Raw genomic sequence first — 21,587 nt, 5'->3', positions numbered from 1 at the left:
CACACACACACACACACACACACACACACACACACACACACACACACTTTCTTATACTCTCAAATTCCTTGCTTCTTTGTCCTTTCACTATTTAAGCCTTGCCAAACTCTAACCCTGGATTACTCCCACCATTTGCCTCATCTGATCCTACTTATGTGATGCTGAACAGAGCTGGTGGAAGTCTTGGAACTATGCTGATTAGATCTACTACAAATTTATGTGATCTCATTTCATCTGGGCCTTTATCACAGCAAGACAAAATTTTTATTCCTCCCAAATTGATTCTCTTTCCTTCTCTACAATAACTGTTTAAGCCATTTCTTTTCTTCTCAATATTTCACTATCCCTTCAGCCCTTCTCTACCAATACCCAGGTCATTCTCCATTTTTTTCTCAAAGTCAGTATGTGGCTCATTCTTTTCTTTTTCTCTTCGGTTCCTGCTCCTACACTTGGGGCCTTCAACATACACATTGATGCTCCCTGAAACATCCTAACCTCTCAGTTTCTCTATCTCCTCAGATCCCACGACCTGCTCCTCTACTCCACTTCAGCCACACACAGAGTTAGAGACACTTTGGATCTTGCCATCATCCACGTGTTCCATTTTAATAATGAAAAACTATGAGATTTCCTCCATCTGATTATAAACTATCATTCGACTTTCCCTATGCTTTACCCTTCCTAGGATTACTTTTCGTCATATCGTGACTTCTGATACCTATGGGTCTCATGTGACCATTATTTATTCCTATTCTGTATTCATTTCTTATTTCTCAATCTCAACCAGGTAGTTAACAAGTTCAACTTCAGAGTCTTTTATCCTTAAATGTCTTTTCCCATTTTCCCGATTTCCTACTCTTTCTTTGCCAAAATGCAAACTTGGATTGCTGTTACCGTCTGCCTCCTCTTCTACTCCTCAAATGCTGCTGTATAGAGTTACAAGGAGCTGCCTGTGTCTACTATACATTTGTTATCTAATCCCAGCTGGGCACTCATTGCAGCAAGGCAATCCTTTTCCTCTTCCTTAACTGATTCCTTATTCCACTGTCCACAGAGGCTTTTTCATATGTTATTGTTTCTTTTGAAACTTCCTTTTCCCCTTACCCTCTCAGCTGAGTTTCTTGCCTCATGCTTTACAAAACCAAAACAAAACTGGACTATCCAGTGAAACTCTACTGTAATTCCCTATTCTTCACTTGACAATCCAGTCTCCTCTTTTCACAACTGTTTGACCTCCCTCTCCACCACTGCCTCCTTTATTCCAGTCTCTAATGAAGAGATGATCTTTCTCTTCAGCAAGGCCAGTACTTCTAAATGGACCCTCAATCCCATCCCCTCCTGACTTCTCCATCATATTCTCTTCACTATTACTCTTATTCTATCTTGAATTTTCAGTTTCTCCTTATCTACTGGTTTCTTTCTTGTTGCCTACAAAGATATCAATTCTCCTTTGTTCCTAAAAACCCTCACTTAGGGTTACCCTTATTCTTTATCTTTCTTCTCCTTTAAAACTTCTTTAAAAATCATCTATACTCAGTCTTTCCACTTCTTCTCTCACTAATGCATTATTATCAGCCTTGCTGCTGTACCCTAAGGACCATGGAATTTTTCCATCTTAATGAAACAGAAACTTTCTGTATGTGTTATTTCCCATAATAGAATATGAGCTCCTTAAAAAGGGGAATATCTTGGTTTTCTCTTTGCATCCCCAGTGCTTAGCATGGTTCTTTGTAATAGTAAGCACTTCATAAATATTTTTTCATTCATTCTCATTTTCATTTTCTTTGTATTCCCCTATAATCTGACTTCTTGCCTCATCATTTAACTGAAAATTCTTCTCCAAAATTATCAACAATATCTTACTGGTCAAATTTAATAGCCTTGGGCCAGCTAGGTGGTACAGTAGATAGAGCACTGGCCCTGGAGTCAGAAGAACTTGAGTTCAAATCCAGCCTCAGACACTTAATAGCTGTGTGACCCTGGGCAAGTCACTTAACTCTGATTTCCTCTGTCCCTTACCCCCCCCCCAAAAAATTAATGGCCTCTTCTTTGTCCTTTTCCAACTTGAATTCTCTTTAATGCTTGACAATGTTGACCAAGATCTCTGTTTTCATGGCATTGATTCTCCTCCTACCTATCTGACCACTATTCATCTCCTTTGCTGATTCATAATCCTTGTCCTTTCCACTAACTATGGGTCTATCCCAGACCTGAGCCCTCTTCTCTCTTCTCTCAGTGCTCTTTGTCTCTTAGTTACCTGATCAGCTTTAATGGATCCAAATACAATCTCTACACAGATGGCTCCCAAGTCTATATATCTAGCACTGGTCTCCATTTTAAGCTCTAGTCCTGTATCAGTGACTGCACATAAGACATTTTGAACTGCATGTCCCGTAGACATCTCAAACTCTGTATGTCCTAGATAGAACTTATTATCTTTCCCCAAAACCAATCCTTCTTCTGAACTTCCTTTTATTATCTAATGTACCACTGTTCTTCTAGTCACTCAGATTCTTTAACTTGGTGTCATCTTTGACTTCTGCCTCTCACTCAGCTTACATTTCCATTCCATCACCCAATATTTTTGTCTGTGTCTCCACAATATCTCATAGACATCCCTTCCTTTCTATTCACACAGCAACAACCCCAGTTTAGGCCTTCATCACCTCTTCCCTGCATTATTTTTATAGCCTTTTCTTTGCTCTTCCTGCTTAAAGCCTTTCCTGACTCCAGCATATTCCCCACTCAGCTGCCAAATTGATTTTCCTAAATTTCAAGTCTGATTATTGATTCACTGTTCAGTAAACTCTGGAATTTCTTATTGCTTCTAGAATCAAATATAAATTCCTCAGTTTCACGTTTTAATCTTTTACTACCTGTCCCCTTCATGCCTTTCCAGTCTTCTTGAACTGTAATCCCCTCTTCAGACTTTGCAACCCAACCATACTAGCCTATTCACTGTGCAAAATAGTATAGCACTCTGTCTCCTGTCTCTTTGCACTGACTATCCTTCATGCCTGGAATGCACACCCTCCTCAATTCTGCTTTTTGAAATTTCTGGTTTCTTCAAGACTCAATTTAAATACCACCTTCTACATGAAGCCTTTCCTGGCACTCCGAGCTGCTAGTTCACCCTCTTCCAAAACTTGTAATTATTTTGTACACATTCCTTACATACTTATATGTATATACACATTGTTTCTCCAATTGAAATGTAAGTCCCTTGAGGGCAGGGACTGTTTCAATTTTTGTCCTTTTTTATCCCTAGTGCATAGCACATTGCCCATAACACAGTCAGCACTTAATAAATGATTGTTGATTGATCTCTTTGTGTTCTAGTCACATCTTATTCTTCCTGTATTTGCCATTATTTTTTTAAACCTAGGTACAGACTTTACATTTGTCCCTTCTTAAATTTCAGTTTTTGTATCCTGACAAAGCAAAGGCCAAATTGACTGTGAAGACTGAGGATGGGGATTGGCATTGGCATTTGGATAGTTTATGAATAGGGAGTATTTTCAAATTTTTTAAAAATTTAGGTTTTTCCATTGAATTAGAATTCATATTACTTTGACATCCAATCAATAATGTTCAAATAACTTTTATAATTAATATGTTCCAGAATCCTCCATTATTGTACATTGTTTTAACTTGAAGCTTCTTAATAGAGTGTTATATACTCTGTGATTCTTTAAGATAAAATTGAGGATGATGATACAGATCTTCATTAATCTCCCAGGAAACTACATTGTTTCCATTTTGAAATCATTGTTATGGGGTCAGATTACTAGATTATTTTGAGAGTCTCTGGTATATAATGCATGAAAAGTAATCTGCTACATGTCTAATGTAGAAATATGCTTGGCATAACATCATTTGTATAATTGGTATTGTATTTCTTGTCTTCTCAAAAAATTGGAGAGGGGGGTAAAGGGAGGGAGAGAATTTAGAACTGAAAATAAGAATAAAACAGAAATAATTTTTAAGAATGTAATCTGTTATGAATATAACCAACATTTGTGGGAGAATCTCTTTGGTCTTTGCAAGTAAAATGTAAACAAAACTTAGCTGCAGCATGGTCTAGTGGAAAGGACCCTGAATTTGCAGTCAGCGTTCTTGAATTTGTGCTTTGCATCTACCCCTACAATGAGATGTGTTTCAAAGGAAAAAATAAATGTTACTAGACACTGAAAAATAAAGTGATTATAAGCTGCTCTCAAGTATTACACAAACTCAATTGGGAAGAAGCAAAAATGGGACGTGTATTTGGGCATTTTTGACATTTACCTAATTTTATGCTTCCAATTCTGCCCCCAACCTGTGACTACCCCCAGCTACAGCGGAGTCAGTGGCCAGACCTCTTCCATGCAAGTTGTTTATTGATGTCTGAGCTTTCATTTTGTTATCTAGAACTGTTCTTTTTTTCAGGAGAGTCAAAGAAATGAGCTGCTTGAAACACTTTACAAACTTCCCATCCCTGATCCAGGAATGTCTGTCCATCTCAGTGTGGTAAGTGAGACAGACTACATGTCATTAAGAAGAAACAGTTTCATTATATAGTATTTAAAGGAAGACTTATTCAGATAGGATCATGGCTTTGAGTTTTTTAATGTTATTTTTATATTTTGCTTTTAAAAAGTACAATCATTTCAGAGCTTAGTTAAGTATGGGTATGGGGACAGGGAGAGTGCAGGGTGAAGGTGTTGGTGTTTTTTTATTGCAGTCTGCATACAATGATATAATGGAAAGAATTTGCTCAGAAGACCTGGTTTTCTAAGTCCTCTGATCCTGAATTCCAAACTTGTTAATCCCTAATTTTTCAATTCAGCAAATTTCTATTAACTCAATGTCTCAGGGTTGAAAGGGTTGTCAGAGGCCATTTAGTCCAACCTGTATATGAAACATGAATTTCCTCTACAACAATCTGTAGAAGTAAACCAACCTTTGCTTGAAATCTTTATGGGGGAGGGAGGTTGTTGGGGGGAGGGGATGGAAGAAGAGGCATGGGTGGAGGAAGAATTGGAGACCCACTACCTCCAGTCCCACTTTTTGTTAGGAAGTTTTTCCTTATATCAAGCCTAAATTTGTCTTCTTATCAACTTTACTTCATTTCTAATAGTTTTTATCAACAGAATAAATCTAATCCCTCTTTCCAGGTGACAACTCTAACATCACAAAGGCATATGTCATACATGGTTTGGCCTCTAGAAACAACATTGAAAACTTCTTGTTATCTCCAACCTCACTGATTTTCTGTGCCTAGTCTTTCTTTTAACAGTCTCTGCTCTGGACATGCCTTCTTCACATAACTGGTATCGCCTACCTGTTTTGGAATCTCTTTTACCTTGAACCTTCCATTCCAGAAACTTCCATTACTCACAGAACTTTACTAATTGGTGACTTCTCACCTGGGACATTCCTACCTGGGAAACCTATTATATGCTACTGAGAACCCATTCTTTCAGATAAAATCCTAGCTCATCGTCTGCATTGCTGAGCTGACCTGTTGTTTGGTCTGGAAGCAAAGTGTTCCTAAACCAGACTAAGAGGAGTGGCAAGTCTCTCAGAGGGTCAGCGATCTCTTTTCCTTTCCTGCCATTGCATGAAGACCATTTCATCCAAAGCCCCGATCCTCTCCTGGATGAATTGAGCCTGGGTCTTGCTGCTTCTGGAAGCTATGACCTAGATGTATCCCTTTTTGTATTTTGGTGACTGTCATCCAGGTGTATCAATTTCCCTGAACCTCTGTTCTCTTGATGTTCTTCTCATTTTCCTGGATTTCTCAAGTTAGGTCTTATGCCTCCCCTTGTGTGAATTAAAATGTGCCTGTAATAAAGACCTGTTGCTTTTAGCATTCCTGGCAGGTCTGCCTCTTCTGTGAAAATCTCTAAGTCTCCCAACCAGCTGGCATTCTCAGCACTCTCCAAAGTACTTTGTTTCATAATGGGAAGCATACTTCTGTTCTTTAAAAGATCTCCAATTTCATGGGTATGGACAAACCACTTGCTAATCACAGCCCCTTCTCACCTTAGTTGTTGCTTTTATGCATTCGGGGTGAAAAAAAAATTTCTCAGGTGCCAACTTTCTGGTAATGAGCCTTTTCTCACTTGGTTAGTCTGTTCCTTCAAAGTCAGTCTATCACCGAGCCCATACTTCAAGCTTTGCTGCCTTGGTGTGAGATCTGCCAGAGCTTGCACTTAACTGGCCTGACAATGGAGAGCAACTACACCCCATGATAAAGCTTCCAAAGAGAACTGCAGTAGAGGATGCATTTTCACATCTCTTCTTTGCCTTGGTTATTATAAATTCATACCATTCAGTTTTGATTATTTTGTTTTTCTGTCCATTTGTATTGTCATAGGCATTGTACATATGGTTTTCCTGTTTCTGCTTACTTCACTTTGAAGCAATTCATATAAATCTTCCCATGCTTCTCTGTAGTTGTAGTTATAGTTTCTTACAGTGTAGTGATATTCCATTACATTCATATAACACAACTTGTTTATCATTGCCCTATCAATGGGTGTCTAATTTTATTCCAGTTATTTGGTACTACAAAAAGTGTAGCTATAATTATTATAGTGTGTGTGGCCTTTCTTTATTGTCATTGACTTCCTTAGGGTATATAACTAGCAGTAGGATCTCTTAGTCAAAGAGCATAGACATTTTATTCACTTGTTTTTAGAATAATTACAAATTTCTTTCCAGAATGGTTGGAACCATTTTTTCTTTGTTTTGAAGGATGAAGTTAACATTCAGACAAGTCAGTAAGCTACTATCTGCTCAATTTTTGGCAGATAAGTCTGCCAAAAAGTTCCATTAGATGTCTGGATAATTGAAGTTCCTCCTTGCTGTTATATTTTACCTCAGTTTCAGGCTTGTGGTCTGTTTCTTGAATTCCTCATCGTTTTGTTTTGTTTTTTTCTATCCAGGTGGTGTCATATACTGTGATAACAACATTGCTTTTGTTTCTCCCTCCATTAATTGTCATCCAAATGCTCTCTACTGTGCTTCCACCTTCTACTTCCTGGATTTCCTCACATTATTGTACCTTCTTAACATAACTGCTACCCTACTCCCATTTTACCTATTCTATGTCTTTTAATATGTTTACTCATGCTTTTTATGTAACTTTTATTTTATTTTTAAAAATTAACATTCCTCTTTCTCTCTCATTCCTCCCCCTACCATGAAAGGAAAAAAAAATAAACAGACCTTTGTAACAAATATGCATAGTCAATCAAAACAAATTCCCACATTGACTATGTCCAAAAATATGTCTTATTCTGTACCTGCAGTCCATCGCCTCTCTTTCTAGGTGAGTAGTGTGGTTCATCATAAGTTGTCTAGAAATATGGTTGGTCATTGCATTGAACAGAGTTTTTAAGTCTTTCAAAGTGATTTGTCTTTACAGTGTTGTTGTTATTGTAGAAATTGTTCTTTTGATTCTACTTACTTCATCCTGCATCAGTTCATATAAATTTTCTCAGGTTTCTCTGAAACAATCCTATATCATTTCTTATGTCATGATGATGTTCCTTTACATTTATATACCATAATTTTTCTCAACTTATGGGCACTCCCTTTGTTTCTGATTCTTTGCTACAACAAAAAGAGCTGCTGTAAACATTTTTGTTCATATGGTTAATTTTCCTCTTTCTTTGATTTTTTTGGAGTACAAGTTTAGCAATGGTGTCCTTGGGTCAGAAAGTATGCAGTTTAGTGACTTTGGGAGCATAATTTCAAATTGCTTTCAAGAAAGGGTTGGTCAATTCACAGCCCTACCAGCAACTTGCCAGTATGCCTGTTTTCCCAAAGCCCCTCTGGCAATTCTGTTTCCTTTTTTGTTATCTTTATCAATCTGATATGTGGTATGCCTTCAAAATTGCTTTAATTTACATTTCTATTAATGATTTAGAGCATGTTTTTAGGTGACTATTGATCATTTAGATTGCTTCCTGTGAGAGCCTCCTGTTTGCATCCTTGGGCCATTTTCCTTATTTGGAATGGCTGAGCCATTTCCAGTCATCTTTTTCACTCTCCTAAATTTCCGTCATAGTTATGAGGTCAAATTTCTGTCCTTACATAAGGACAAGTTTACCATGTGCATGGCATAAATTTTAGGCATTTATATATAGATAGTTGAAGTCATGAGTTTTGATCATGGCTCCTTTTTTATGAACCTCTGAGTGTCTTAACTGTTACTCATCTTTCTTCATTGTAGCTGCTCTCGGCTGCATATGTCTTGATAGATATACATAAGCAATTTCTCCCTTCTCATTACCTTTTTTATTTTCAAGCTCTTTGGATTGAATTTTTCAATAACCAGCTAAGTATGATTACTAGTCTTTGTTAGGTGAGACCCATCTCATCTCAGGAGTCTGTCGTTCTTGTGTTTTAAACTGTGGCCCAGAATCCAAATCACATTCTCAGATACCATATTGTTAATCAATTGTTCATTTTCAAAATCAAATTTTCTCTTCTGCTTTTTCTTACTTCAGTGAGTATCAGTGAAGGAAATGATCATTTTGAGATGAGCTAGAAAAAAAGTCTTACTTAGATTTCATTCATTGGACCTGAGTTAGAATCCTATCTCAGCTACATATTTCCTTTGTGGATTTGCCTGAGTCACTTAACCTCTGTAGGTCTTGGATTTCTTATCGCTAAAATGAGATAGTTCAAACTAAGATCAGACTGAGAGAGCTAGTCCCTGCCCTCAAGGAGGTTACAATCCTCCTACAAGGATGGAAAACAATACACAAAAGGAGTCTAGAAAGCAGAGTGAAGTGAGGAACAGACATCTAGGGGTATCTTGTTTCCTAGAGTTGAAACCAGACAGAGCTGCAGATACAAAGTCAAGGGGGTGGATGTCCAATTCCTGCCCTCTATAAAGGAAGGTTTTGGGAGGAGTTTGGTATTCCACCTTCCAGTTCTCTAATCAAAGTAGAAAGGAGGCTGAGGGAGGTGGCAGCTAGTCTTGAATTAGCTACATGGTTAAGCCATTAGAAGTGAAGAGCTCATCCTGGGTGAGGCATCTTGTTCTTGGAATTGAAACCAGTCAGGGTTACAGATGCAAAGTGGAGTCAGCTGGACATCCAATTTCTGATCTCTATAATGGAAAGCTTCAGTAATGACTGATGAAGGATGAGCAGTGGCTGACAAAAGTGGGATAGAGGCATTCCACCTATAGTTACAGTTGTGAGCAAAGGCATAGGGACCTGAAAGTGGATAGAGTTTAGCTCCCATTGCCACGTCCTCTAGCTAGTAGTAAGTTCTGTGTCTGAGTCTGGTTAACCCACCTTGAGAAATCCCTGCTCTAGATCCTTGCCTTCATTGCATCTTAGTTCCTGAAACCTTTTTGGATGACCTGGTCACTAAGACCATTACAGTTCTCAGAAAACAGTGGTTCTTTAGCCAGCATGAGGAGTTAATTATACTGTGGAAGACCTCCATTGTACTGTACTCCTTCTATGTGGCTTTCCATAAAAATACCAAAGGCTAGACATTAAACTCTGACCTTTGTAGTATATGCTGTCCACTGAATTAAAATGGATTCGTCTTCTATCTTCTGTGTTTTACCATGCTCTCATCTCAGTTGATCTAAGAGATAGCTGTGATGTAGTAGAATACTAACTTGATAATTTATGTGACTTTGACCAAATCACCTCCCATCTCTGGGGCTCCATTTTCTGATAAATTGCAATCTGTAGATAATTAGTAAATTATTATATATAATATAATGGTCTATGTAATTATATATAATTAGGTAGTAAAACCTGTAAAGACCTTCTTAAACTTGACTTCCTTTAAAAAAATTCTAAATTTTTAATTAAATGTAATTTTTAATTAAAGTCTGCTTTTCTCCCTCCCACCCCACCCCCTTGGCAAAAGAAAAAGAAAGAAAAACAAAACCATTGCAAAAAATATGGGTAGTCAAACGAAACTAATTCCCATATAGGCCATATCCCGTGCACATTTTTTCAGCAGTGTACGACTCTTTGTGACCCCATTTGGGGTTTTCTTGGCAAAGATACAGGAGTGCTTTGCCATTTCCTTCTCCAGCTCCTTTTACAGATGAAGAAACTGAGGCAAACAGGGTTCAGTGACTTGCCCAGGGTCACACAGCCAGTAAGTGTCTGAAGGCAGATTTGAATTCAGGTCCTCCTAACTCCAGGACTAGTGCTCTATTCGCTGTGCCACCTACTTGCTTTCATAAATATATGCATGTATATATACATATACATAATATACATACATATGTGTATACTTTGTGCACATACACACATATATACATGTGTATACTTCGTACGTACACATACATGCATATTGTGTATATACACTTTTCCATAAACATAGACTTTTCTAAGATCTCTTCCAGCTCTAATATTTTTCCTGCTGAAGTCCTTTCCAACCATAAAATTATCTAGACTAGCCTTGCTGCCAGACCAGTATTACTAGTCATCTTAGATGATCTTTTGGGATATTTCAGCTATTTCATGTCAGTGCTTTTCAGGAATTTTTCTGGTCTTCTCCTGCCTCAAAACATTTCATTTCAGAACATTTCAAACATTTCAGAAGGCTATCAGAGAACAGCTTGGTCCTTACTTTGGTTGGGAATTTCTAGAAACTTTTTTATGTAACCATTTATAAGCCACAGAGTCTCTAACACCTTTTCTTTCCCTTCATTATGAAGTATTTGTTTTCATATTTTATCTTCTTTTTTGCTCCAGTATTTAACTGAAGTAAAATATGAAACCAGTTACGCAGTGCTAAAAGCAAATTTTCTGACTTGTTGGTTCATATCTGCTAGATGTTATTACTGGTTGCTTGTTTTGTGTTGTGGTGGAGAAAGTGAGAATGTTTATTTTTTTTAAAAGATTGAACAAGAAGAGAGAGCAAGAAGTTAGAATCATAAAGTGTTAGAGATGAAAGGGACCTTTATCATTTACTATCATTAACACAATAACAGGAATGCAGCTCACATTTATTTAAGGCTTTAATGTTTACAAAATGTATTCCTCACAACAACCTTGTGAAGTAGACTACATATGTGTTATTGGAAAAGAGAATACTAGACTTCCTCCCAACACAACTGCCTGAGTTGGAGACAGACCCTGGAGTTCCAACACACCTTCTCCAGAAAAACCCTGAAGTTTACACAAGACCAAAGAATGATCAATAAATCCAATGAAAAACTGTGGTAAATGACTTCTTCCACCCCAGAACTGCACAGAAATCAGCCAAGATCCCCTAGGCAATCTGAAAGCTAATGGTCTCAAGCAAGTACCAGTTAGACAAAAGTAGAGCACTTACCTGTAGCCTGTAGGGCTCTCTGTACAGAGGCAGCAGCAGTGGAAGATGATTCCAAGAAATCCGTTGCGTGATAAGAAAGCCTCAGAATGCCAACCTTGGAATCCCAAGGAGAGGGAAGGTAGGCAACAGTGACCAACATGATCCCAGAGCACATGGAATTGGACAGCCCAAACTCAGGAGAGGTTCCTAACACTTCCCTGAGATGTCAGAGAGTGCTCTGAAGATCAACATTCTGAGCCTCAAAGATCCAGGTGGAGTTAACCCTAGGAAGCTGAAATCAGCTTAAGAACTCAGGGGATCTAGAATGAAACCACCTAGGGCCCAACTATCACATCTAACAGCACAACAGAGGGCAGAGGCTGGCCCTAGCATAAAGCTGCAATTTAGGAACTAAAGCTAAAGAGGTAAATAAAAAAACAAAACCAAACAAACAACAACAACAACAACAACAACAACAACAAAAAAACCACCTACCAGTATCAAAAATTATTGCAAATCTTGAGACCTGCTACATGAAGAAACAACTCCAAAACACTTGTAAGCAGAGACTCAAAGGAAAAAATGTTTTTCCCACATGTATTGCATAAATATCTAGGAGAAATGAAACAAGATAAAAATGAGGTAAAATCTTGGTAGGAAAGATTTGGAAGTAAAAATAAATAACTTAGGATAAAAAGTAGTAGACCGTACCCAAGAAATGGACTCCTTGAAAACAAAAATCAATGATTCTGTGAGACAGCAGCAAATATTAGAATAAAATTAAAAAATTGAAAAAAATTGAAAAAAACAGAATAAAATGTCTGATACCAAAAACAACACATTTTGAAAGCAGTTCAGGGAGAGATTTCAAAATTGGACTGAGATTTTTTAAATTTTCCTTTCTGTTCCTCCCTTTTCCCATTCCCAGAGAGCCATCTCAAATAACAATTTTTTTTTTACAAAAGAAAAAAAGGAAAAATAAAAGATCAGTAAACCAATCCATAAATTGAAAAAGTCTAAAAATATATGCTATACACTATGTGGAGCTCCCACATCTGCAGAGGTTTGGAATGAGGGTATCTTCTCATATCCCTTTTTGGGGAGAGGCATGTTTGTTCTTTGTAATATTTTCTTTTTATTGTTCTGTGGATATTTTATTTTAGTAATTGTGTATGCTATTTTCTTAGCTCTGCTTATGTCACTTGGCATCAAATTATATCAGTTTTTCCATGCTCCTCTGTATTCATAATTCTTTACAGAACAATTATATTCCATTCCGTTCACATACCATAGTTTGTTAGCTATTCCCCATTTGATAGACATCTAATTTGTTTCTAGTTTGTTGCCATTACAAAAGTGCTGCTATAAATATTTTTGCATACGTGGGGAATTTCTTCTTATCATTACCTCTTTTGGGTACAAGTAGAATCTCTGAATCAAAGGTTAAAGCCATTTTAGCAACATAATTCTAAACTGCTTTCCAAAACAGTTATACTGATTGACACTTCTACCATCAATGTGCCTGTGTTCCTCTAGCTTTGGTGCTTTTGTCATGTTCGCCAAGTTTCAGGGTGTAAAGTGAAACTTCCTGACTGTTTTTATTTATATTTCTTTTATTGTTAATGATTTACATCAGTGGTGTCAAACTCAAGTAGAAACAGGGGTGGGAAAGGGGATCACTAATCCATATATAAGGCCCCTTCCCTGCAGACTACATTGACTTAGCTTTAAAATATAATATTATCAGTCTTACTGTATTTTTATTTATTTTGTTAAATATTTCCCAATTACATTTTAATCTGGTTCCTTTATACTGGAGTGTTGTGGGCACTTGATATCTGCATGTGGCCTATTTGACTCCTCTTATTTAGAGCATTCCTTTGTATGGCTATTAATTGTTTATAATTTTTCTTTTGAAAACTGTTAATATCCTTTGACCATTTATCTTTTGGGGAATTTGGATGGTCTTCTTAAAACCATTTATGTTCACATGAAACCAGATTACTCACATACTGGCCTTTCCTCAACAACTTTAAAACATATTCCGTATGTTAGTTTAATTAGAAATTAACTTCTCTATAAAGGAATGTTTGGAATTGGGCAGCATCTCTTCCGTAGATTTGAGCATAATAGTTAGTGAGCATGTCATACTCATTTTACTAGGTTCCAAGCTTCCTCAGTACAACAACCTTGAATCTTTTTTAATCTTTACCAACTTAGTGAATATAAGGTGAAACTTCAGACTTGTTCTGATTTTTAAATTTTTCTTAGTAATATATTCTGTCATTCTAACAACAGATTATTTCTAGTTTACAATTCTTCCTTTGAGAACTGTTTGTTAATATTCTTTGGTCACTTATCTGTTGAAAAATGATTTTTTGTCTATTAGTTGTCTATATATCTTGGATACCAAAACCTTTCCTGAAAATTTGATACGATTACCCCCCCCCACTCCTCACCCAGTTGACCACTTCCTGTCTTATCCTAGAAATATTTATTTTGTATGTGCAAAACCTTTAATTTTCATGTCATCAAAATTATCTACTCAATTACTTATCTGATGAAGACTTCATCTCCGTATGTAGCTGTGAAAAATGTATTCTCTGCTTCTCTAATAATTTTTAGTGCTTTGATCTTTAATATCCAGGTTATAGATCCATTTTGAATTTATTTAGGAATATGGTATAAAATGTTGGTCTAAACCTAATTTCTGCCAGACTGTTTTCTAGTTTCCTCAGAATTTCCCATAAAATAAGACATTCTTTCCTAGGTAATTCTTGGTTTTTCTTTTGTCAACAACTGGGTTAAATTTCATCATTTCTAAATTCTAGTCTCTTTCATTGAGCTACTTTTCTGGGTTTTTTTTAATCAAATGTTTTTGATGACTGATGCTTTACCAGATGGTTTAAGGACTTCAAGTTGATTTCCCCTTTAATTCCTTCTCTTTTTCATTTTTCCCCTTTATATTCTAGATCTTTTGTTCGTTTAAGTAAATGTAGTTATTATTTTATCAAATTCTATAAAATATCTTTTTGTTAGCTTGATTTGGTATAACATTAAAACTTTAATTTAATTTGGTAATATTGTGCTTTTTATTATATTAGAACAGCCCAACAGCGAGTACTTAATATTCTTCTAACTATTTAAGTTCATTATTCTTAAAGATATTTTATAATTAAACCTGTACAAGTATTGATTGTACTTATGTAGATTGATCCTCTTATATTCATTTTATAGTTTAGTTAAATGGTCCTTCCCTTCCTGTTATTGTCCCTTGGATTTTCTTGTTATTATATAGAAATGCTATTGATATTTTTGTGGATTTATTTTGTATCTTGTAACTTTTCTGAAGCTATTAATTATCTCACTTAAGTTTCCTTGATGAATCCCTAGGATTTTCCAATTACACCATCATGTCATCGGTAAATTAGGATAGTTAGTCTTCTCTTTTCCTAATTTTATGTCTTTAATTTCTTTCTTTTGTCCTTTTGTTATTGCTGACATTTCTAGAACTGTATCAAAAAATAATGGACATCATTGTTTTGCTACTGTAGGGTATCCTCATTGCTTATGATACTTCCTTTTTTTTTTAACATTTCAGTATGCTGGAAAAAAAAAAAAGATCCCTCTAGACCTGCACTTTGTAGGTATTTTAGTATAAATTGGTGTTGTATTTTGTCAAAAGCTTTTTTCTTTATTCATTGAGATAATTTTTTTTGATATTTTTGTTTTTATATGATTAATTGTGTTGTTTTTCTAATGTTGAATTATCTTTACAACTTACTATAAGCCCAACTTAGTCAAAATGAATGATTTTTTTGAATAAATTGCTATAGTTGATATCATTAAAAAATTTTAATTGATATTCATTAATGTTATTGGTCCACAATTTATCTTTGTTTTATTCTCCTTGCTTTAAGTGTTAAGACTACTATATTTCCTTCATAAAATGAGTTTAGTAGAATGCTTTACCCTCAATTTTTGTAAATAATTTGTGTAGTATTTGTACTAATTGTTCTTTAAAAGTTTGATAGCTTCTCCTGTAAATCCATCGGGACCAAGAGTCCCTGTACTCCCACTTTGGTTTAGTTCCTTTACAGCTAGTTCTATTTCCTTTTCTGAGATTGTGTTATGGTCTAGGAGTGCTGCGAACCCTGAAATTCAAGGGCAAAAGGTGTGGGTCCTGCCTCAAAAGAATTGGACTCAACCTTCTTACAGTCAGAGACAAGGTTTATCAAAACACCGGTTGGGATGGGCGAGATTCCTGGTCAGTCTGTGCTATTGGCCAGATTTTAACAATCTGAACAATTTAATGGGGGACGAGATGGACCTTATGTACAGAAAGACTGTGGGAAGATCTGGATATGATCTAGAAGTGGCCAGGTAGTCTGGGGGTGACTAGGAGGTAACAGAGAAGGGATTTAGAAGGAATTAAGGGTGGGTAGTGGCCTAGCCATCTGGAGGTAGCTGACAATGAAGGGCTGGGCTAGGTTAGAAGTAACAGAGAATTGGAGATTGGGGCTGGGTCAAAGCCACAATGCCAGGACAGTTGAAAGGATTATTAACTGGGAAGGAGCGGGTGCCTCAGGCAAACATCAGGGACCTGGGCCACATGGGAAAGTCCAGGGCCTTTTTTTAGGGGTCCATCATTAGCACCCATCAACTGGACTACTCAGGATCTCTATTTGTTCTTCTATAAGTTTAAGTATTTTAATATTTTTGAGGGTAAACCTCTTTTTGTGTCTGTGTTCTAAGTTTTACTTGCTAGCTACTTACAATAACTTCTGGATAATTCTATTCATTTCTTTTAGTTTTGTTGTAATTTTAATTTGTTCATATGGTATTTTGTTAATATGCTTTTATGCCCTCTTTTTAAATTTTGTTTATTATCAATAATGTTAATTATTTCAAAGAACAAGCTTTTACTTCTGTCCATGAGTTCTATACACTTATGATGAAAAAAACTATCCACCTCCAGAGAAGGAACTGGTGGAATCTGAATGCAAATCACTTCTTTCTTTCTTGGATCTGTGTTTTCTTTTGCAGCATTACTAATATGGAAGTATGTTTTGCATAACTACACATGCATAATCTATATCAAATTGCTTACCTTCTCAAGTGAGGGAAAGGAAGGGATGGAGGGAAAGAGAATTTGGAACAAAAATTTTAAAAACAATGTCAAAAAAATTTTGTACATGCAATTGAGGAAAAAAAAAGAAGAGAGAAAAAGAAAAAGAATCAGTACACTATTCCCTAAAAGTTATTACAAGCCAAATAAAGCAAAACAAAGTCTTATTACATGGATCATATTTTTTTATTTGTAATATTTATCTGAACTTCACGAACAGAAAAGTGAAAATTTCTGTTTACAAAGTAGAATAGAAAAAGTCGATTATGTGTAAAACCATTCATCTCTATTACATATAGCCTGACTTTTTAAGAAGTTTACAACAAATTCACTGTATTGCTCTCAAAGATGTCCTGCTTATCTGTTTTCTCTCTGAAACTTTCCTTTTTTCCACTTCTGTGCATTTTATTAAAAATGCTTCAATCACCTTGTTTTATTTATTTTCTTTGGGGGGAGAGCAAAAATATAGATAGCTCCAAGTGCCTCCCGCCATTAAAAAAAGGAAAAGCACAATCTTTGTAACAAATAAGCACTGTCTACCAAAACAAATCTCCACATTTGCCATATCTAAAAATGCATCTCTTATTCTTTACCTAGTGACCTCACTGTTCATTCTTCAGGAGATGTAGCATGTAGCATCTTGAGCTTTTGGCTTTGTAGATCTTAAGTTCTTAAGTTGTAGCTCTTATAGTTCTTAAGTTGTTCTAAGTTCTTAACTAAGTTCTTTTTCTATTTTTTTTTCTACAATGTTCGTTTTACTATACCTGTTGTTCTCCTGATTCTGCTTACTTCAGTTTGCTTCAATTTAAAATTCAATTCAAACCTTTCCTATTTCTCTGAAATAATTTTTTGTCATTTCTTATGGCACAGTAGTATTCAATTAGACTTATATACCATAATATCTGAAGCCATTCCCCAATTGATGGGCAATTCCTTTGTTCTTTGCTACATAAAAAAGACCTGCTCTTTTTTTTTTTTTTTAAGGCAATTGGGGTTAAGTGACTTGCCCAGGGTCACACAGCTAGTAAGTGTCAAGTGTTTGGTCTGAGGCTGTATTTGACCTCAGGTCCTCCTGACTTCAGGGCCAGTGCTCTATCCACTGCAAAAAAGACGTGCTCTTAAGTATTTCTGTCATACATGTTAAATTGGTTTCCAGAATGGCTATGCCCATCCACAGTTCTACCAATAGTATGTCACAATGCCCATCTTCCTAGATACCATACTTAAAGAAATCATAAATAAAGACTTCTTATATCTGTTTAAACCAGAAGAGAGTATATATTTCTCAGTTGTGTGTGGTAATTTCATAAAAATGGACCTTATATTTATTTATGAAAGCCTTATGAAGAAATACAGATAAGTAGAAATATTTTTAAAATTCTTTACTGACTATTATTCAATAAAGAACTTTGAAAAAAGGATTAATAAGTTACTGTTTATTAAATAATGCTAAAAGATTGATTAGCCAAAGAACAAATTAAAGAAACAGTGGATAATTTCATCAAAGCCAATGATAACAATGACAAAACATATAGTGTGGCTAGGATACCCTTGAGGGAAAATTTGCATCTGTAAATACTTTCATCAACAAAAGAAAGAAGAGAAAAGATTGGGGGTAGGAGTGTGGGAGAGCAGAACCAAGATGTCCCAGAGAAGCCAGGAAGTTGCCTGAGCTCTTCCCAGTTTTCCTTGGAGACAGGGTTAAATCAAGGCTCTAAAAAAATTTCTGGAGCAACAGAATCCACAAAAAGACAGAGTGAAACAATTTTCTAGCCCAAGATAACTTAGAATGATTTCCGCAACAGTCTGTCTCAATTGGGTAAAAGGGGAACAGAGCCCAGTGCAGGTGGTGTCCAGGCGAGCCAGTGGGAGGTTCTTAGCCATAGTATAAATCAGGACTCGAGGCCCAGTAGGCCTGTAGCAGGCCAGTGATACAGCAGGCCTGCTGTGAGACCTCCAGCCCCAGCACAGCAGGTAAACTGCCAGCCCCAAAAGCCAGGGCCCACAACAGGCCCAACTAGGCCAGGCTACCCTATATACTGGCCAAGCCACCAGACCTAGAGGCTCCGGTGCAGAAAGCAAGTGACCAGGTCCCTGATCCCCAGTTCAAGAACCTTGGGACAGTGCCTCCTGTGCCCCAGGAACAGAGCTAAACTTTTAAAAATGAACATAAAACAAAAAAGAGCCCTGACCATAGGAAGCTACTGTTGACAGGGAAGATCCAAACACAAACTCAGAAGAGGACAACAATGTCAAAATGCCTACACGTGAAGCCTCAGAGGGGAATATGGATTGGTCTTAAGCTCAAAAAACCTTTTTGGAAGAACTCAAAAAAGATTTTTAAAATCAAGTAAGAAATGTAGAAGAAAAATTAGGAAAAAAATGAGTTATGAAAGAGAATTATGAAAAGAGTCAACAGCTTGGAAAAGAAAGCACAAAAATTGACAGAAGAAAATGACTCCTTAAAAAATAGAATTGGCCAAATGGAAAAGGTGGTACAAAAGCTCACTGAAGAAAATAATTACTTAAAAATGAGAATTGGGCAAGTAAAAGATAGAAGAGATCAATGAATTTGACATGCTACTAAAAAAAAATTAGAAAATTAACAAAAATTTTAAAATCGCAGCTATATACCAAAATAAAAATTCTAAAAAACCAAAGAAGAGTTAAACTAAATTGAAAACAAATTAATAGTAATAATGATAATAATGCATTAAATTTATAAATAAAACTTCTTTTTAAAAAAACAGTTAATAAAATAAATAACTTGATTATTATAAAGAGAAAGAAAATCAAAATTACAGGTATTATAAATCAGAAATGGGAATTCACATCAGTTGAAGATGAAATAAAGGGAACTATTTAGTCCAATTATTTGCCAATAAAATTGATAACTTAGAAGAAATAGATGAATATGGACAAAAAATAAAAATACATGTTTCAGCAGAACAAGAAATAGATTATTTGAATAGCCACCTATCACAAAAAGTAATTGAAGAAGCCATAAATGAACTCCCAAAGAAGAAACAAATCAGGCCCACATGAATTTAAATATGTATTCTCTTAAACATTTGAAGAAAAATTAATGCTGATATTACAGAAATTATAAATAGGAAAACATGGCATCCTTCCAAATGTTTCCCTTAACATAAATATGGTCTTGATATCTAATCCAGGGAGAAACAATGCAGAAAAAGCAATCTACAAAGCAATTTTCCCAGTGAACATAAATACAAAAATATTAAATAAAACATTACTGAAGTGGCTACAATGGTATATCCATTATGATCTTGTTGAGTTCACACCAGAAGTGTAAGTTTGGTTCAATAAAATGAAAACCATAAGAAGAGTAGAACATTTTAATAATAAAAATAAAAATCATATCATCATACTGATAGATGTGAAAAAGCTTTTGTGAAAATCCAACACCAATTCAGTTAAAAATGTTAGAATGCATAGGAAAAAGTGGGTTTTTTATAGATAATATAATTTTCAAGGAACATTCTAGAGAATAATAATTTGAAATAACTTTACTAAAGTTTTAAGACATAAAATAACACCATGGAAATCATCTACATTTCCACATATTAGAGACAGATCTTAAGACTGAAAAAATATTAATTTCCTACTTCTATAATAAAAATGCCACCACTAGCTTTATTTACTTATTCAGTGCTGTATCAATCAAACTACCACAGGCCTACTTTACAGCTGGAAAAAAATTTTTCATCTTGAGGAATAAAAAGTCCAGAATTTCAAGGGAACTAATGTCTAAAAAAGTAGAATAGAAGTTGGCCTAGCAGTATCAGATTGAAAATTGTAATACAAAACAGTAATCATCCATGCTAATTGGTACTAGATCAAAAATAAAATATTCAATTAATGAAACAAATTAGGTATATAACATACCAAAACAAACAATCCTAGTAGCCTATTTTTTTTTTTTGAAAAATTCAAAGATTTTTATAAACCCTAGTTACTGGATAAAGATATCTAACAAAAATTGCTGGGAAAACTGGACAGCAGTCTAGCAGAAATTAGATTTAGAACAATACTTCAAACCATATGCACGTGAATGAATGGGGTCTATGGGAATGTGGGAGGTGCTGAGGGGCTTGGGATAAACATTTATTAATCACCTACTTGTGTCAGGCACTATACTAAGTGCTTTGCAAATATTATCTCATTTGATCCTCACAATTATCCTGTTATGTCAGTGCTATTATTATCCCCATTTTACATTTGAGTCAATTGAAGTAGACAGATACTTAGTGACTTGCCCAGGGTCATACAGTTAGTATGTGTCTGAGACTGAATTTGAACTCAGATCTTCCTTTCTCTATCTATTGTGCCACCTAACTTTTTCTAGGAATGAATGAATGAATGAATGAATGAATGAATGAATGAATGAATGAAGAATTTATTATGACCCTAAGCAAGTCCCTTAACCCTGTTTGCCTTAGTTTTCTCATCTGTAAAACAAGCTGGAGAAGGAAATGATAAACCTTTCCAGTACTTTTGCCAAGAAAACCTCAAGTGGGATCACAGAGGGTTGGATATGAATGAAAAATGACTAACAACAACAACAACAACGATGTGCAAACCAATGTGCTAAGTGCTAGTAATATCAATAGAAAATTAAAAGAGCCCCTGCGCAGGAGATAGCGCAGGAGATAGCACATAGGGAAGCGTTCAGCTGCAAGTCAGATAGAAAAATCTCATGGTCTTTAGGGCACAGTGGCGAAGCAGATGTTAATGTATTTTCTTTCATGTCATTTCCACTAATAAAATCATGTCAAGTTTTTGATGTTAACTAATTTAAAAATGTCAAAGACTTTTGTGGCAAAAACTTTCTTTTCTTGGTCTTCAAGGAGCTTGGGCTTCAGTACCTGCAAATGATTGCCATGCTTTCCAGGTTGATGACTAAGGTCACTGGCCTGGAAGCTTTGCTATTCCTCAGGCTCTCCAGTCCAGTTTCCCCATCAAGGTCTGAGGAGTGATGTTGGTCAGGAGTGTGATGGTGGCTTGACTTGACTAACACATATGCCTTCTGTCTCTCCTTTAAGATGCCTTGCCAAGGTGACTTCCATCCTGTAGTAAACTGCAAAGTCAGGATTAGCTCTTCTGTAGATTTTCTCATTCTAAATCCATTACTCTTACCATTATA

General features: G+C 35.8%; 1 protein-coding gene across 4 annotated transcripts in view; it reads left to right on the top strand.

Annotated features, from left to right (window-relative positions):
- The window catches only part of LOC114047020 (DENN domain-containing protein 1A-like), a 702,955-nt gene that overhangs the window by 327,178 nt on the left and 354,190 nt on the right, over nucleotides 1–21,587 (top strand). For all 4 annotated transcript variants that reach the window (XM_027867670.1, XM_027867668.1, XM_027867669.1 and 1 more), the window contains one exon: nucleotides 4,429–4,509. In XM_027867670.1, coding sequence (XP_027723471.1) covers nucleotides 4,429–4,509 — 81 coding nt within the window. The remainder of the gene's footprint in view (nucleotides 1–4,428; nucleotides 4,510–21,587) is intronic.

Source organism: Vombatus ursinus, unplaced genomic scaffold, assembly GCF_900497805.2.
Source record: "Vombatus ursinus unplaced genomic scaffold, bare-nosed wombat genome assembly UNPS02014786.1, whole genome shotgun sequence".
Classification (NCBI taxonomy): Eukaryota; Metazoa; Chordata; class Mammalia; order Diprotodontia; family Vombatidae; genus Vombatus; species Vombatus ursinus.
This window is presented reverse-complemented; position numbering and strand designations above follow the sequence as displayed.